The 19,384-nt window shown below is 36.0% G+C and overlaps 1 protein-coding gene across 2 annotated transcripts; it reads right to left on the reverse strand.

Moving 5' to 3' along the window:
- Positions 1 to 3: 3 nt before the first annotated feature.
- tcirg1a (T cell immune regulator 1, ATPase H+ transporting V0 subunit a3a) lies at positions 4 to 16,268 on the reverse strand. 2 transcript variants are annotated; one of them, XM_077246521.1, is made up of 21 exons: positions 16,054 to 16,268; positions 14,928 to 15,050; positions 14,532 to 14,610; positions 14,238 to 14,386; positions 14,041 to 14,136; positions 13,893 to 13,954; positions 13,508 to 13,634; positions 13,332 to 13,414; positions 13,081 to 13,174; positions 11,705 to 11,917; positions 11,379 to 11,529; positions 10,945 to 11,084; positions 10,144 to 10,301; positions 8,585 to 8,675; positions 8,381 to 8,499; positions 8,031 to 8,244; positions 7,816 to 7,923; positions 5,556 to 5,648; positions 5,254 to 5,374; positions 4,999 to 5,170; positions 4 to 1,274 (listed from the first exon to the last, which is right to left on the reverse strand). In XM_077246521.1, the coding sequence occupies exons 2-21, from the start codon at positions 15,042 to 15,044 to the stop codon at positions 1,184 to 1,186; spliced, it is 2,478 nt and encodes an 825-aa protein (XP_077102636.1). In that variant the 5' UTR covers positions 15,045 to 15,050; positions 16,054 to 16,268; the 3' UTR covers positions 4 to 1,183. The 2 variants fall into 2 exon arrangements, with proteins under 2 accessions (XP_077102636.1, XP_077102635.1); XM_077246520.1 differs by having other exon boundaries at positions 5,556 to 5,654.
- Between the last annotated feature and the right edge of the window lie 3,116 nt (positions 16,269 to 19,384).

Below are 19,384 nucleotides of genomic sequence, written 5' to 3' on the forward strand. Positions count from 1 at the left end.
CAAGGTGTTTGATTTTTGTTTATACTGCCTTTCATCAGAATGCATAATGGTTACATCATTAATGTATCAAGCTTAGACCTGCGTAAAGTTTATCATGCAGCATAAAAGCCACAATAATTAAAATATGACATTTCTTTGAATATGGAGTATTGGTCAACTGATAATGGCCAGAGTGGTCACAGAGTGTCTGATCTACAATGGGGTCCAAAAGTCTGAAACCATGTTGAAAATCTTGTATTTTATTCCTGGTAATATAGGGTTTTGAAAAATGTAAAGTTCATTTATGATATATAATGTGTTGTCATTTATAGGTCACAAATCAAAAAAGTAAATTTGTCACATTGACCGTGAGACCTCCTTAATACAAAATTGTGTATGCTTCAAATGTATGCAAATTTGTACAAAGGAAAGACAATGAAATAATTTTCACTGGTCGTCTTAGACTTTTGGATTCTTATGTACAAATAAGATGTGCACAAAATGGTACATTTACATGTTTGACTTTTATCCAATAAATTGCATTCAATGTATAAAATTGTATCTCACAATATCAGATGATATATGGCTAATATATTCTTTTTTAGCTCTTGGGTATTTAATCTTTCTTTTCTCAGTGAGCGTACAGATTTTAAATATTTCCCTCAATAGGATCCTCCTAATGTGTTAATGCTGACTGCTCAGCACCTTCACAGGCAAGAGTGCATCTGTTTTACTTTATTCTGGAGTTTTCTTTTGCATTTAGACAAGAAAAAAGTTGATGTTAAGGGGTTGTGAATAACCACGATCTTGAGAAATGTGAACATAGTAATTCCTTAGTTACAAAAACCTTTACTAGTATTGTGCATTTTGTAATTCATACATCAGGTGCTCATCATTAAGACCTCTTCAATGCTTACAACAAACCTTGAGACAAAAGTTTGCAAAAGGATTTCACCCAAGAATGAAGATTTTGGAGCATGTCTGTCGCTGACATGCTGTCATTGAATTAAAAACTGTCCAGTGAACATTCTTCCAAACTTCCAATTTTGTTTTCCACAAAACAAAGGCATACAGATTTGGAACAACATGAGGGTGAGTAGATGACAGAATTTTCCTTTTAGTGAGTTAAAATCACCTTTTATTACTTGTGCGATAATACATTCAGTTCCAAAATGAAGTATAAAACCATTTTTACAGGGAATATTTACATTTCCTTTAGATGCTGAATTGCGGCAAAGGAGAAAGGGTTGAACATGTATCCAGATCCACTGTAGAATTTGTTCTGAAACTCCACCCTGCATCAAACGAGAAATTAAATTAAAAATTTTACTCCTAATGAATGTAATTCTTTTCTCTCCTTCAACCGCACACACACCTCCAAAAATTCACACAAGCGGTTATTTTTTTTTTGTAATTAGCTTCATTTGAAATATAATTTTCATATTCGCATGGCAGAAACCAGAGTATATCATTTGAAATGTTTAAATCAAGACAACACAAGGATGCAGTTTCAGCTTGGAGTTTATTGCCTCTTTCGAATATGATGCGAGTAAAAATCGAAATATGTATAATGCATATATTTAGCAAAATAATCCCATAGTTAGTTTTTCTAGCTAATTAACATGCTGGGGCTTTCGTTATGGTACTGTTGATTCAACTATTAAATGGAGGTCGGGTTGGGTTGCTATTAACCAGTAAGGTTCATTTAATTAGAGAGACTATAGACCCTGCGTCCTTGTCGAACACTGTCACATCCTATACCACAAACAACACTACACCTATGGCGAGCCGTTTTAACATTTAATTCTTAATACCGATTAGTTTCTAACATGCTCCTAGTACTTAATGGAATAGATAATAATATCTAAAAAATAAGTACTATTCTTCACTGAAACTCAACAACTAATGGCTTTCTGGGAAATTAAGTGTTTATCTTGCACCACAGCCTGATTTGAGGACTGCACTGCCCTCTATCATAAAGCCCTGCAGAGAGTAGTGAGATCGGCCCAAAGCATCATCGGAACCAAACTCCCTTCTCTTCACGAACTTTACACTTCGAGGAAAATCCTCAAGGACCAAAGCCCTCCAAGCCACATACTATTTGAACTGCTTCTCTCACGGAAACAGGACCATAGTAAACTAATTGACTAGTCTGTGCAACCCCTAGTTTAGTGATCTCGACCTTTTTGACTCCAAGGCCCGTCTTTGTCGAAGACAATATTCGAAAGCCCTCCCATATAAGCTGATACGTACCTCTGGTACTTTTGTTGTGATTCAAATAAATGAAATCAAAATATAATGTCAGTTTAATGCTGTTTTTTTATAGCATTTTAATGAAGATGTTAATAAACTAAATTAAATAATTGACCTATGGCTAAGCCACGCCCCCAAACGTGATGAGCCAATCACAGTGCGCATAGCTCCCAATACACTCGGACATTCTCTGCTTCCACGTCCATTGAAATGCATTGCAGTTAGTCAGTTTTCATTCGTTTTTATGTTTTTTCTTGTCATTTCAAGTTTAAAATGGTCAAACGGTGTGCATGGAGTACATGCAACTCCGACACTAGGAGTCCCGAGAGGCTGGGTGACGGTGTGTATTTTTTACCCTTTCCCAAGCCACATCTCAACTGAGATAAGTTTCTGGATTAAGTTATGGTAGACCACAACATCAACTAAACTTGGATAAACATTCATATTGTCTTCGTTTCCTGTTTACAAATCTTGGCTTTGGGGTCCATATGACCCCAACAATTGATAGAGTAATTGTACAAAAAATATACATTTTTAATCATACAAATAACATATCATTTTTTGTTTACTTCTCATCTATTCATTAATGCTGTGTTTTGGGGGATATGAAGTACTTTTTTACCTATTTACTGCAGAATTCCTCCACTACACCATTAGCATATGTATGAAATATAATTTTTTTATGAAAAAAACACATTAATGATGATCAAATTTAAATGGGAATTGTTTCTGGATATTGATATAGGTGTTAGATGCATAATTCTGCCATCTGCTGGTTAGCTGTTTTTTGTAGATAATATATTTTTAGCCTGGAATTGTAATTACCATATGCATCCAGCAGTGGCCCCATAGAGATCCATTCATTTTTCTGGATGTGACTTCCTGTTCTTATAACAGCTTTTGTTATGCATATATATATTTAAACGTTTAAAATACATTAAATCAGTATTTTGTCAAAGTTTAGAATTATTTTTGTTGTTGTTTGAGGTCTTTTGAAGTATCTTGTTATTGCAATAATGCTATATAAATTTGCAGTAATGCCAAATAAATTTGCAATAATGCCACATAAGTTACCACTAAAACAAAATACTTGATTGCACTTACATATTATTTCAATAATCAAAATGTACAAAATTATTAACTTTAGAATAAGAAATTAATTTTTAAAAAGTAAATAAAAACAAAAAACAAACAGCTATAGGCAGATATGAACAGGAGTGAAGAGTAAACACACCTGTGTGTCTGTGTGTGTTTGTGTGTGCGCACGTGCATGTGTGTGTGTGTGTGTAATCATGCTCATTCCACATTGTTTTTTTCTCTAATGCCTGGCCTTCATTTATGTGTGAACATTTTTAGATTCATGCTGGAATTATTGGTTTTATTTCCCAATTTCTATAAAAATGCTCTCTTTTGCTGTAACACCTGTTTGTTTGTTTGTGTGTTTCTCTGTGTGTATGTGATCTGTGTGTAATCATGTTCTTTCCATATTGTATTTGTGCTCTCATAGCATACCCTCATTTGTGTGTGAAAGTTTTAGATTTATGCAGAAATTATTGATTTTATTTCCCAATTTCTATAAAAATGCGCTCTATTGCAGTCACACCTCTCTCCATCTGTGTGTGTATTTGTGTCTGTGTGTGTGTGGGCGCACATGTGTGTGTGATAATGTTCATTCCACATTGTATTAGTGATCTAGTACCAGGCCTTCATTTATGTGTGAGAATTTTCAGATTTATGCAGGAATTATTGATTTTATTTGCCAATTTCAATAAAAATGCTTTCTATTGGAGTGACACCTGTGTGTGTGTGTGTTTGTGTGCGCGTGCACGTGTGTGTGCAAGTGATCATGTTCGTTCCACATTGCATTTGTGCTCTAGTACCAGGACTTCATTGCGGTATGGAAAGTTTCAGATTTATTCTGGATTTATTAATTTTTTTCCCATTCATTTCAATGTGGGGTCAAATTGACCCCGAAGACAAGAAGTGTAAAAATTTTATTTTACATGCCTATAGAACAACCGAATCAAGCCCAGTTTTTTTGTGTGTGTATAGATAGATAATGTAGGAAAATTAACAAAATCTTATTCCGCTGAGATGAAGGGAACCATTTTTTTTTACTAAGGAAAAGTCGATTGGGGTCATATAGATCCCAATACCAACTAGAGGGTTTTAAACAAGGATGTCTACATCTGTTCTAAGGTAACGTTAGGTCAACAACGTATTTGCACGTTATTTTTAACATCTCTAACGTAACATTAGAAAACGTTAACGTTAGCTTCTAGCTACGTTGCACATCATGTCACTTAGCTTCATTAACGTATCTGTGAATAACCGAGATAACAAATGTTAGCAGTGTTGTTCTGAATGATTCATTTAAATACTGTAGCACCAAACTAACGGAGAGGTAACTTACTCCTGGTAAAGATGGTAAAAAGGCTTGTCCTGGAAACGTATGCAACTTAGACCTGTACATATTTAATTTGATCATGAACCATTAATTACCATTACATATTAAAGCACACCATTTTAGACAACTTTCTACCAAACAACTGAGGAACTTAGTGTTTTTTTTAGCAAAGCATGTAGCCTTTTCACTCCTCTTCAGCATAACTAAATATAGCGTCTGTCACCGAATGTTGACTGTTTGTCCGAGTGAGTGGAGGGGGCGTGGCTTAGCCATAGGTCAATTGTAAGACCAAAGTGGGTCCCAACCCCCTGGTTGAGAAGCACTACAATATTAAGTTTATTTGAGTGTGATTTTCTCACCAGTGCAGACGCAGGGCGTGCAGGAATGCTGACAGCCCCTCCATGACGAGCAAGATAGAGACAGTGAGCATGGCGAAGATGGAGAAAATGATTGACAGCACCACTGATCCCACATAGCCTTGCCACGAGAGTGAAATTCTCATCACCATCACCCAGAGAACCTCCGACAGCTCTAACACGCACAAAAACAGAACTAACTGAGCACAACAATTTCACCTATAAGTGAACATGTAATGCTTGTGAGAATTTGCATACGTGCATGCGCGAGGCTGAGAGCCCAAAGTCGAAGGTACGACGCAGTGTTGGAAATGCAGCCCAGGCAATACTCTATGGTGTGGATGGCCTGGTGCATAAAAAGCTCTGTCCAATCAAACTCCTGTAAAGTAATAAAAAAAAACAACAAGCATACAGTATTTCAGTAGGTCTGCTATAAAGCAATGGAACATGAATGCTTTCGACTCTGAATCTACTGGAACGTTACTCTCACCTCTCTCTTTGACACTTCTAATGTTTATCTTAATTTGAGGATTGGTGTTATGATCTTTTCTTTTTCTAACCTGTTCCCCTGTTTCTGAACTTGCTCCTCCCTCTAGATCTCCCAGTTGGGCGTTTATAGAGCTGGTGTCTGTGACTTGGGGGTGCTGCTCCTCCTGTAACTAAAACATGGTCAAGACCTTTCATCAGACACAGTATGGGAGAAACTGCAAGAACACTCACATTTCTGCTAAAAGAGCCACATGCCTTGTTGGTAAGTACATCACCTGGGGCCTCATTTATAACCATTGCATACGCACAAAACAGGCCCTGAAAGATGCGTACGCCACTTCCGACGCATAAGTTATGATTTACAAAAACAAACTTGACGGGAAAATTTGTGCACTTGCACGCAAACTCTGACCCATGCGTACAAACATTTTGGAGATGGAGCAGTTTGGCGACACTGATGGTGAGCTGGAGTTAAATGTCTTTTTGGTCACTTTTAGACAGGAAATCTAGAGAAAATTATACACATACAGAAAGATAATACAAATATAATTTTACTCACCAAGCCTATCACATGAAGCAAACATCCATCCCTTCTTAAATGTCCGCGCCGGCGAGCGCGTTGGGCCTTTTAGTGAAACTGACGCATATATAGCCGTAATTCTTCATTATACCGGTAAGTCCTAATCATAAATATAGTGCATGTTCACAATAACAGTTTAAATAAATAAAAGAATGATTTAAACTATGTTTTACTTCTGATATAAACATTTAGATTAAATATGCCATTCTGATTAATGGAGTTAGACACTTAAATTACATGAAATCATTACTGAGAAGTTACAACATTTTTTATATTCAATAAATATAAATATTTGTTGTGGATGCAATGCTTTCGAACACTTTTCCTCTGGCATGCTGTGTTTTAATGTTTTAACTACAGAGATAATTGCTTATCATGATAATAGCAGATTGAGATTGAGAAAATAGTTTTGTGCAAATAATGCACAACAAGGTCTACCTGTTTCCATTAAAAATATAAATCAATTAAAAATACTCTTTGGCCAGTGGAAAAGATTAAGAAAAACTTTCTCTGAAATGTATTTTACACTATTTGATTTATTTATTCAAAAACAAGGCAAGGATAGGCTACTAAATTATTTTTTATTAATGTAACTAATGTGACGGCACATCCGTATTTTATATTTTCCAAATCTCTTGTACCGTTAAACATGTTATCACGTGGATTAATAATCATATGCAAATGATATGCAGATGAGGATATGCATAGTAAAACTAGCCGTTGTAAGCTCCATATATGTTTTTTTCGGGGAGGAGACGCATGAGCACACAATCTTCCGCTAACTGGGATTTATAAAGTGAATTCAGCGCAGGTTCTGGCGTACGCACGGTTTTATTAGTCTGAATATTTGTTTGTGTACGCCATTTTTGGCTTTCGGACGCACGTACACTTTTAGTAAGGATTCTACGCACAGTTTTATAAATGAGGCCCCTGGTCCTTTTTTACTCCAGAATATGCTCATGCATCAGCTAGATCAGCTTTTTTTACACTTCCGTTTAAAAGTTAAGAATTGGTAAAAGATTTTTTTTTTAAGAAGTCTCTTATGCTCACCCAGACAGCATTGGATTAAAAAACAAAATACAGTAAAATATTATTACAATTTAAGATAAAAGTTTTCTATAAATATATTTTAAATTGTAATGTATTCCTGTGATGGAAAAGCTACTACTCCAGTCTTCAGTGTCACATGATCCTTCAGACATCATTCTAATATGATACAATTAATGGAAAGCATAATCTCACAAATATTTTTTGCACCCTGTTTCAGTTTGTTTGAATTTGCCTTGATTACAGTTTTTGCAGCGTCTGCAACCCCATGCAACTAAAAATGCTTTACCACAACACCACATGACCAAAGTCATATGGTTATTTTCTTTTGTAGTGGACATTTTGAAAACAACATTGTAAAACCCTTTTACATTTTTTCAGTATTCTATCTACAATAACCAATTGCCAGAGAGTATATTAAATGGACCGTCAACTCTATTACATTGTATGGTACATTATTATAGTTTGCTATATATAATTTCAATTCAAATGTATATTCAAATTTGAGGTTAACCTGATCAAGAAAAGAACGTGATTGGTCAGACAAAGCCTGGCATTAAAATTAAGAGTCAAAATGGTGAAGTTGTCAACAAAGTTACCTGTCAACTAATTTACTCTGTAAAGCCAAAGAATTAAATTCTTTAAAATATTTTTTTTTTCTTAAATCAAAGACACCAGAACAGCCTAATTTCACCCCTGCTTACCGTTCTCCAGTTATTCCTGTACTTGAAGTACAGGTAAAGCGGTTTTCCAAGTAACAGCACCGGAACTGCTAGCAGCGCCAAACACAACAATACTCTCTGCACTGTCACCTTAAGAGAGGGACAGGATAATATGTATGTATTTGTCACAGCAGTAAAACTGTAGTACGATATAAATCATGTTACAAGAATCAGTAAATACTAAATGAATCTCTCACCTGTCCTGGATAAAGTGGTGGGTTGTCTGGGTTCTCACCAAACACGAACATGTCAATGAAGTGGATCAGGATGCTGGGAGCGCGGTCTGAATCCTGAGGTCCAAACGCAATCCATTTAAACACCACCATGAAGACGAGGTACCCAAAAAGACACAGCATGAACACTAGCTCTGGAATCAACACCAGAAACATGCTGCTCACATCCCTTGTGTACCTGAGGAGAAAGTGTAACATTAAAAGGATAAGAAAACCTAAAGGAATACCTTTTTTTAATCCACATAAAACCAGAACAGATCAGAAATATAAAGCAAGTAATGTTAGACCAAAATGAATCCTACTTTATGACTCACATGTAGTTGAAGAAGGATAAGCAGATTCCAAAAGTCATATGGATGACCCCGATGATGACGGACATCTTCATCTTATAGGAGTTGAGGAAGGTGAGGTGGTTACTGGCAAGGCTCCAGATCTAAGAACCAGGGAATGAGATACAGTCAAACCCAAACCTCACAGTAAGCTAGACACAAGCGGGATTTGATTAAAGGCCTGATTACCGGGTCAATGCCGAATGGATATGGTCCCTGGAATACTCCAGTGACGTTTGGATCCAAAGTGAGGTACTGGTTGCTCCTCAGAGTTTCATCACTGAATCCAGCCCAGAAGAAAGAAGACAAAAGTGAGTGTAAAATGAGAGCACGGGCAAGCTGAAATGATGGATAATTGATCAGGTTCACAGAGTTCACTAATTATGAAATTATTATTTGCCTGGCATAATAAATTGTTACATTGAATTTTGTTCTGACTTGCTCTGAAATGATTTTCCCAAGTAGATTAAACAGATTCGTATGTTACCGCAAATCTGCATCAGACTAGTGACGGATTCCAGTTTTGAGTGGAGCATCGGGCACACCAACTGCAATTTTAAAATTCCGACTAATATTTGGCACTAATTCAAGTGTATTGTTTTGTATAGACTAAAAAGGAATTTCCGTTTAGGACAGCAAACTGCTGATCGACCAACCTAAATAGGGTGAGTCTTACCTCTGTCTAAAGAACACGTTATTTAATTAAAGTGTATACAACCAAGGGGGCTATACACAAATATATTTGATTGTGTAAGCAGGAATGCGCCCGCCTAAGGTATTAGCCAATTAACTTTTAGTGACCCGAAGCTAGCGAGTTTGTGATCGTGAGACCCACGTTATAAACGGTCGGCGTGAGGACCTCGAAGGGACATAGTTTCCTAATCTGAACGGGTAAAATATAAAGTAAAGACTTAAAAAGAACAATCAAATGTATTGCTAAACTATTACATAAATGACCAATAACAAATTGGCATTTCAACCTAAATTCGAGGTTGTGATAAAATGGAGTCAGATAAAAGCTTAATTGGAATCAAATTACTTTGCCACACGGAAAAGACAGTAACACGCAGTAACCTTCACCAACTTATCGGAAACTGTCGTTGGACCGATCGGGCAGGCCTTACAGTGCTATCAACTGTTCTGTTGTTGGTTGCACAGATGAGCACAGAACACTATCTAGAGTCCCAGCCTCAGATGAGACAAGAGAGCAGTGGATTCTTTTTATTTTCGACGGAAATCCCCCAGAAAAAAGATGAATCAATGTAACTCCACAACAACTACATAAATGTATCTACTACCCTTTCAGAAATGTCCATGTGCGTCTAAAAGTTGCAACCTCTTCCTGAGTCTCTCCGTAAGGCTGCACTTCAATACTGGCTATTTCTGAGATTTTGGATGAGTGAGATTCACGTGTTTTGTTATTGTATCTGAAGCTCATGTAAAGGAACTCTTCTGAATGGAGCTGGGGAGCAGCAGCTCATTTGCATTTAAAGGGACACACAAAAATGTCACAGATGGTCTTATGGGTTTGGAACGACATTAGTGCGAGTAAATAATGAATTAGGAAACTAACTAACAAGGAACTAACCCATTATAGTCTTTCTCTACAACAAAAAAAAAAACTAATGAACATGTCCACCATTATTGACCAGGAAAGATACCCTTGTCCTTAGAGCACAGTTAAGTCTTTTAGTTCAAATCTACCTTATATTTAACGTTTGCCTTGGATGTAATGTGTGTGTGTGTACCTCCAGTTATAGTGCTGAATCATGGGTCTGAGGTGCCAGCCAGAGGAAAGTGGACTGAGTCCCTTACTGAAGCACTCATTATAAACAGCACCAGTGTAGATGGAGAACAACCCCATCAGAAGGATCAGATACCTCCCACCAAACATCATACGCCAAATCTAAAAGAGACGCACAGAAAAAACTGACAAACTAGTTCTGTACAAACCTAAAGTGCATTACAGAAAAATAAGGCAGACAGATGCACTACTGTTTAAATTTTGGGGTCAATAAGAATTCTTTTATTTTATTTAAAAGACTTTTGTACAGCAAATATGCATTAAAATGATTAAAAGTGACAGTAAAGACATTTATAATGTTTAATTTAATTTAATGCTCCTCTTTTGAACTTCCTATTAATAATTTAAAAAAAAATCTTGAAAAAACCTATTATGATTTCCACCAAAAAAAATTCGGCAACACAACTGTAATAATGATAACAAGAGAAGTTTCTTGAGCACCAAATCTACACACTAGAGTGATTTGTAAACATTATCTTAAATTGTAATAATATTTCAGAATATTACTGTTTCTACCTGTATTTTTGATCAAATAAATGCAGCCTTGGTGAGCACAAGATTACTAACTTTTGAACAGTAGTGTAAAATCTCAAAGCTGAAGAAAGGTAAGTTGTGTTGATACTTGTATTGAACCTAGTTATTTTAAAATAAAGAGACTCCTATAGTATGTTCTATTTAAATGCCTTTTTCAGTCTTGATGGCAGCTGTAAAGATTATAATGAGTACTGTATAAAATGAAAGAAACCTCATTAGTGCTATTTCTCATCTTAGGGTCTCTCTCCTCCAGAACCATCCACAGAGCAGCCATTGTCATGAGTAAACCATGACCAACATCTCCAAACATCACCGCAAACAGGAAGGGAAAAGTAATGATGGTGTACACAGCTGAGAAGGGAACACACACACACACACACACACACTCGGTTTAAGGGTGGTTTAAGGTGTAAGGGAAAGGTCAACAGTGTAATTACAAATGTAATTACATAAATTAATTACAACTGTAATCACATGCAGGTATTTTAAAAATATAAGTACAATGTAAAAACATGTATGTACACAATAGATCCATTATCTAAAATTATTAATTTCAATGTAAGTACATAGTACTTAAAGCCACTTGAAAGTGGGACCAATGCGACTTTAGGTAACAATGTCTATGTGGCGGTGTGCGTGTGTTACCTGGATTAACCTCTCTGTAACTGGCCACACCATAAGCATCCACAATGTTCTGGAAGCTGGACGTGAATGCGTTGGTGTTAAAGAGTGTTGGAGGAGATGTGGGTGCAGGTAAACGATTGTAGAAGGAGTCTACACTGCTACCGCTTTTTCTCTAAGAAATAAAAAAGACAATAATACGCTATTGTGAGACCTTCGGTCCACTATTATATTACTTAGTCATCTAAAAAAGTAACTGTGTGCACCACAATACTTCTTTAATACCTAAAAATCAACATTTGACGTCTGTGTGATGTATTTCGTATGAAACCATTTACTAAATTTCTCACCGTTCCTTCTATCAGAGCGCTCTGGAGCAGAAGCAGTTTGGCCACGGGGCACCAGGCTTCTGCGATGAGACACTTGTCCGTGACTGACGGGCTGCAGAGGTTAAGGACCGTCTGCACAGCTTTACACTTCTGCACTCGTACCTTCCACTGTGGCATCTGACACACGCAGCGAGACAGCAGCTGCTGCATATACTGCTCCGTCTGAGACAGCACCTGCAGACAGACAAAGGGGAAGTTAGAGAGTGGACCTGAAACTATTTTAATAACATTTTATTGTTATTTCGGTCACACTTTAGATTAGGGTCCATTTCTCACTATTAACTAACTATTAACTACATCTTTTGCCTCAATAAACTCCTGTATAATGCTTATTTAAAGTTGGTATGGTAGTTGTTAAGTTTAGGTATTAAGTAGGATTAAGGGATGTAGAATATGGTTAAGAAGAATAAGACATTAATATGTGCTTTATAACACTTAATAAAGAGCAAATATCCTAGTAATATGCATGCTGATAAGCAACTAGTTAATAGTTAGAATTGGACCATAAACTAAAGTGTTACCATTATTTCTTTACTTTTTTTAATGAACATGATGTACATGATTCATCAGTTTTATTTAATGTTTTATTAAAGTTTTTTTATGTTTGTGTAAGAAATCCCGTATAAGGCTGTATTTATTTGATAAAAAAACTGTAATATTGTGAAATAATATTAAAATTATTGAAAATTGTTTTCTATTTTAATACATTTTTAAATGCTATTTATTCCTGTGATGCAAAGCTAAATTTTCAGCAGCCATTACTCAACTCTTTAGTGTCACATGATCTTTCAGAAATCATTCATATATGCTGATTTGCTGCTCAAGAAAGATTTCTTATTATCAGCAATGTTGGACACAGCTGTGCTGCTTAATATTTTTATGGAAACCATGATAAATTTTTTCAGAATTCTTAATCGAAAGTACAAAAGAACAGCATTTATTTAGTATATTCTTTTTTTGTAATAATGTAAGTCTTAACTGTTACTTTGGATCAATTAAATGCATCCTTGCTGAATAAAAGTATCAATTTCTTTCCTTTTTTTAAAATCTTACTCACCCCAAACATTTAAATGGTAGTGTATAATATTTTTTTCTAGTTGAATATCCTGTTTCACTTGGAAATACATCAGATTATGAAAGATAAGTTAACTTATAATGTTCAATGTTTTTTTTTTTAAAGTATGCTTGTACTTTAAAATTAGTACCACTTGATATTTTGTTATCTAATGAAATGAAGTTCATACATTTTAAGTATGATCTATCTAAATACTTTACACTGTATGCTCTTATTTCAAAGAGAATGTAATTATACAAAATAAAAGGAACATTTGAGTCACCGTTTTGATATCTACTATCCTGCTTTCCAGCCCCTGAAGTATTACGTCTCTCTCCTCCAAGCCCTCTGGATACACAAAGGTGTGAGTGTGGAAACTATGAATAGAGAGATCCAGAATAGATATTACTCGTGTATAAATGGAAAAGATGGAGGAAATAAAGATCTTATTTCTTACTGAAATAAGAATAATGGGATATCATGAAAGTGTTCTATAGTAAGCTATTATTAAATTTATATAAGCTATGAATGTACCAATCACAGATCTTCTTTACTTTCTGTCCAATCTGCTCTCCCCAAAAAGAGATCACAAAGACAGTCCACTGAACCATCTCTCCCTGTGAGCAGGAAAAACATATCATGTTTATGGCCAATTGACATTTTCATCAAAAATGAGTTATCTGATTCATTTTAATGTAACACTCTCTTACAGTGGCTGGCACTTCCAGCCTCTCCTCCATCTCCCAGAAGTCTACAATGATATAACCACGACAGGCCCGCCATAGCAGCCGCTCAAACGATGGAACCTTCCATGGATGAACCACGCCAGCGACAAAGCTTTGCAGGAAAGATGTGAATAACTTTATCAGTGTCTTGTTACATATGTGAAAATAATATTACAACTTGTTGTCAAAAGATGCATTCACATTTACGTTGATCTTTGACATTTTGCAGGCAAATTCTAATCATTTAAATTGGAATCCATGCGATCGGGAGTTTCACGCAAGACTGAAAGATTTCCCTGTGCAGATTCCGTTCTTGTTTTACCGAGCAACAGTAAACGTGACTGCACCTTTAGATGGATATTGTCCTCACCTCAAGCGCATATCTTGTCTGCTGTCCAATAGCGCTGTGGTCTCAAGAGTTGGAGGTGGAACCTTTAAAGACATTATGAGAAGGTTTGGTGAATATCTGAGAGAGATCTCTTGGAGGTAAGCATGCAAAAAGCTGGATTTTTTTTCACCTGTGAGGTTGGTAGTAAAATGCTCTGCTTCAGGACCCCTCTGTACTGGCTGAGCTGGATCAGCTGGTTGCGTAGACTATCCCTATTCCTTGACACCTAAATGCAAACTGGGTCAAGATCACCACTTGCACTAAATATTTATCAAGGAACACAAGATATGCATGATTTCTAAGCCTATTTCTCTTTCCTCCTCTCACCTCTTTGAGTTCTCTGGCAAGTCTCTCGCTCTCCTCCTCAATGGAGAGCAGCTCTCTTGGCTGTGGGGCTGATGGGATTGGCGTGGCCGTGGGTAGAAGCCCTTTCAGAGGAGGACAGAGAGAACGATTGATCTCTTGCTCCAGATATTCTAAGGAATAAGGGAAGGGAAAACGTGTTGATAATGAGCACAATCAGGCTACAATGATTATGCTACAACTCTTTGATATATAATGAGAGTGCCTTAAAATAAAAAAATGACTGAAATAACTAATACTTGCTGTAGGGCTACATACTGAATGTTTTCTCCAGCTCCTCGCATCTTCTCACTTCTGAAACAAACTTCCTCTGAAAGGCATTCGCATTTGGGTTCAACTGAGAAAATTGGGTTTAAGAGAGACAGAACAAGAGGAATAAAGAGTTCATTGTAATATTGTGCTATTACAAAGTTGAAAACATTTGTACTGCTGAATGTTTTTGTTGAAACCTTGACCTTTTTTTCAGGATTCTTTGATGAAAATAAAGTTCAAAAGAAGAACAGCATTTATTTAAAATAGAAATCTTTTGTAACAATGTATTTTTTTTTTACTTTTGATCAATTTAATGCATCCCAGCTGATTAAAAGTATTAATTAAAAATATATCTTACTGACCTCAAACTTCTGAATGCTATAATCTATCCTTTAAACTCACATCTCTGAATTCGACTAAGCCCAACTCCCCAAGTTCACTGACGCAGTTGTAAGCCGAGCCTGCCTGGAGGAAAAGCTGGACCAGACACATCTCTTCACTTCGGAAGAGGCTTCCCATGGTAGCCTGAAATAATGCATACAAATCTCAACAATAAACAATACAATGTTAACAGTACAAAAATGTAAGTAATTGAGAGATGTGCATTTCCATATCTAGCACATTTAAGAACAAATTATAAGTGTGCTTTTACAGTGTGAAATGAAAATAAAGGCCATTATTGGGCATAGCGGCTACTTATTTAATAGTATAGCTTGTGCTTTTTCTAATTTTGATTTTTAAAAAAGGATTGTACACTGAAGGTTTGCATGTGACAGTAGTTAGATGTAATCTAATTGAGATTTCATAGGGGATTCACCCGTACCCATGTGATGAATAAGCTCATGAGAGGGAAACAGAACCACAATTAGAGTCATCTGAAACTCATCTGAGATAAGGCCCCTGTGATCAGTACTTTATTATTATATATTTTAAGAGAAATAGCAGAATGAAATGGATCTTATTTTTAGAACCAGGATGCTATTAAAAAACGAGTCTTTTGATTGTTTCAGCAATTAACATATAGAATTATACTAAATGCCATGAAAATATGAATACTCATAAAGATTAGCATTGAATGATTATTTATTTAAACAGTTAACGTTACTCGTGCTTTATAAACTAGTTACACAACGGTGTTGCAGCGAAGGCATTTCCTCGGTTTTACTGAAAAGAGACGCCTTCGTTGTTTTCCAGGACAGTGTAAACAGTGGAATAAGACGTTGCAGTGACCATTTTACACATTTAATCAAAATATGGTGTGGCTTTGTGAGAATTATTCGAGTCTGTCGAAAAGCACTTGGCGTCATGCAGTCTGGTGGCAGTGTCCCGTTACTGCAGCATATGGCGTAACAACATAAACAAAACCCGCCGACAGAAATGGGACATCATAGTGAACGGAACAAACGCGATTCATTTGCCTTTGAATATGTTTAAATAAAAGGCAGTATTTACACTTAATGGTTTCAACGAGGAGCTCTGTTTTACACATTAGTTCAATTCAAATGCGCATTATAACTGCTGATCTTACCGTATGGGAGACAAGGATCGATAAATCCAAGGCGATCGATGTTGGAGATATGAATTATCCACAATTCGATCTCATGGTCGGTTGTTTAGTGAGGCTCTGCGATGTAAACGGGGGATCTTTAGCTCGTGGCCGCTCATTACTCCAGCTCTAGTCATTGCCATGTGATTCAGCCAATGAATTAGAACTGCTACAGTAACAGCACACAAGCCAAGAGCACATGCACGCAACATTTTACCTCTTAAAACCCAATGAAAAGTTAAATAATGATGGAAATAAGGACGTTTAGATGAGGGTTAGATAGAGAAAGTAACAAATAAATAATCTCTTAATAAACATGTGTTTCTGCATGAGATACTGGGATGCACAACCGTATGTTTGAAATTAATAGATTTGAAAAAAATATGTCAATGCAATAATGTAATAAGCAATCCTCATATTTTACAAGTTCAATAAAATTAAATGTCATAAAAATAATATTTGAATTGGCAAATGTATAGACCAGCCTGGAAAAATCAAAATAATCCATGATACAATTTCAATTTACTTTATTGCATTTCTATCATTATTCACCAAGGTACTCCACAGAATGAAGCCATTGGTGACATAACATAAAGTCAAAAAACAAAATTATTGAGAGTAGTTTTAGGATTTCATTATTTTACTCAAGTGGATAATGGACACTTTCTGCAGCTTGGATGGTTTATTGAAATACGGTTAGTCATTCCTGGAACTAAAAATGGTTAATAAAATAATTAATAATAGGGCCCCAGTGTATTTTAACTCATATTTCTCTCGGGTTAATGTAAGACATGGACATTATTCTAGACAAAGTAATATGGATGTAAATCTATGTATAATATAGTTACAGGTGCGCAGGAGTGGAATAAGGTGCCATTGGACAGCAAGGTTTTAATGGATAATGTTGGTTATAGTATAAGAGTGAAGAGATAGATAGGATGGCTTAATAGATATTTTATACATATATATATATATATATATATATATATATATATATATATATATATATATATATATATTTATTCTTTTTTAATATATATATATATATGTGTGTATATATATATATATATATATGAATGTGTGTGTGTGTGTGTGTGTGTGTGTGTGTCGTGATAGTATGGTTTTTCATGAAAATGTCTCGTTAAAAGAAAATCAAGGACCACAATGGAAATAAGTTAATGTGTTATGCTTGAAAAAGAAGTTGTTACAATGTTGTATTGCACCTTTTTATGTCAAATAAACTCACACCTTTTATTTTTATTTAAAATATAAAATTTATTATATATATAAAATAAATTATCAACCTTGACGAAGGTCCGTAAATGAAAGTGTTTCTTGAAACATCACCTGGTGCTTTTTGGACATCATCAGGTTTTTGTTTGAGTTTATGTTCTTTTTGAGTAAGAGCGTATTTTTGAGAGCACTGTCATCACAGTATGACGCACCTGTAATACCCACATAGGCCAAAGTACTCTTACTTTAGCAGGCTTTTCAAGGCCCGACTAAGACATTTCTGAATGTTTTTTTTTACCATCTTGTAGAGTATTCAAGTAAACAACATGATCCACGAATTTAACTCTCTGTTTTAACTTTAGCTTTGCTTTTCATGAATACATTATCATACATTTAGGCATCTAAAAATGGGCATAAACAAGACTCAAGAGTGGATAGTGAACTAGCGAGATATATCCAGCTGCAGACCCGCAGCACCACCAGTTTCAGAACCCCAGTGCCAGAACCCCAGCGCCAGAACCGGAAGTGAGGGAGGGGCGGAATTATTTACAATGACACAAGCATGGTTATTTTTGCAAGTATTTAAAAATATTAAAAAATTGTTGCACCTTTTAAATAATATTTAGGGTATGTTTTTATTACACAGTGAGTCACTGCTCGTTGTATGAACTATAACTGGTATGTGACAAATAAATAGCAAGACAGTGCTCGTGTTGTTTGAAGACGTGAGAGTGCGCGCGCGCGGCCGGGGCTCTCTCACTCTCTGCTCGTTAAGCGCCCTGTCATGCGCAGCAGTCATTCTATTCCGCCAAAAAGCGGACGATCTGACGGGTTTTAGAAGATTTAATACAACCTGAAACTAAAAAACAGACCCGACCTCTATTTGAGACCGGACTTATATTTACCCAGACCTGCAGCCACACCAGGCGTGAAAAGAGACAATCGTCTATTTGGGACTCGGCTATTATTTGAAGTACGGTACATTTTTATGGTTTCTTTTAAAACAATGCCGGATTTTCTCTCTCTTTTTAGATTTTTGACATTATTTTACATAAAGAAAAATGCATGCTGCACATGTTCTTGTGAAATAAAGTATATTTTATATAAAATGACCACAAGTTTCAAGCATTATTTTCACGATCAGGAAGTAACTCTCATAATACAATAAAACGGATAACTATATAGAATTATATTACACAAAATCAATGTTTTAAATGCTTATTGTACTATACCTTAATGTATCATTATAATAGGTATAAAGTATGACATTTCGTGTGTAATAATGACGTTTCGTGTCTAAGCAAATTACGCTCCAAAACGTTAGGTGGCGTTACTCGGTTTAGAACGTAAGCTCCGCCCCTCACTTCCGGTCCTGGCGCTGGTGTTAGAACGTAAGGTCCGCCCCTTACTTCCGGTTCTGGCGCTGGGGTTCTGAAACTGGTGGTGCTGCGGGTCTGCAGCTGGATACTATTGGAACTAGCAGGTAATAGTGAATGAGAAATTAGATGCGGCATAATGCAGCATAATGAGTCCCCAACAAGGAACCCAATATATCCCAATGTATGTAGCCAATATATATTATATATAGGTAAGGCAAAGGGAAAAACCCTCTGGTGTGTCAGATCCAGCCTTGACAACACTCTCTACACATTGCTCTTTCTCATCCACATCCTCCTTGTTCGCCACCTCTAACACATACTCTTCCCCCTCTCCCTCTTGTTTCCATCCATTGTTGGTATCAACATTCCGTGTAACATTTTGGCACTTTGTAATGACTTGTATTATGTACAATTGATCATTAGAAACAAGTGTGAACAATTTTGAGTCGTGTGTAAACGATGACAACTGTGTTGTAGTTGTGTTTAACTTTTGCCACTTGTGTTTAGCATTTTGAAACTAAGTGCATCACAGTGCAAAATGTGTTTAGTAAGTGAGAATGTGTGAGTTTTGCAAAAAGAGTCCATGAGATTTGCAAATTACGAGTGATTTATTCGACAAATTGGTTTAGGCTATTAAGAATTTTGGTGTTTAAACACAATAGGGTTTTGGCAATTCAGAAAAACTGTATGCATTGTGAAAA

The sequence above is a fragment of the Siphateles boraxobius genome, unplaced genomic scaffold (assembly GCF_051911475.1).
Source record: "Siphateles boraxobius isolate OS27281-9 unplaced genomic scaffold, OSU_SipBor_1 29, whole genome shotgun sequence".
In the NCBI taxonomy this organism is placed as follows: Eukaryota; Metazoa; Chordata; class Actinopteri; order Cypriniformes; family Leuciscidae; genus Siphateles; species Siphateles boraxobius.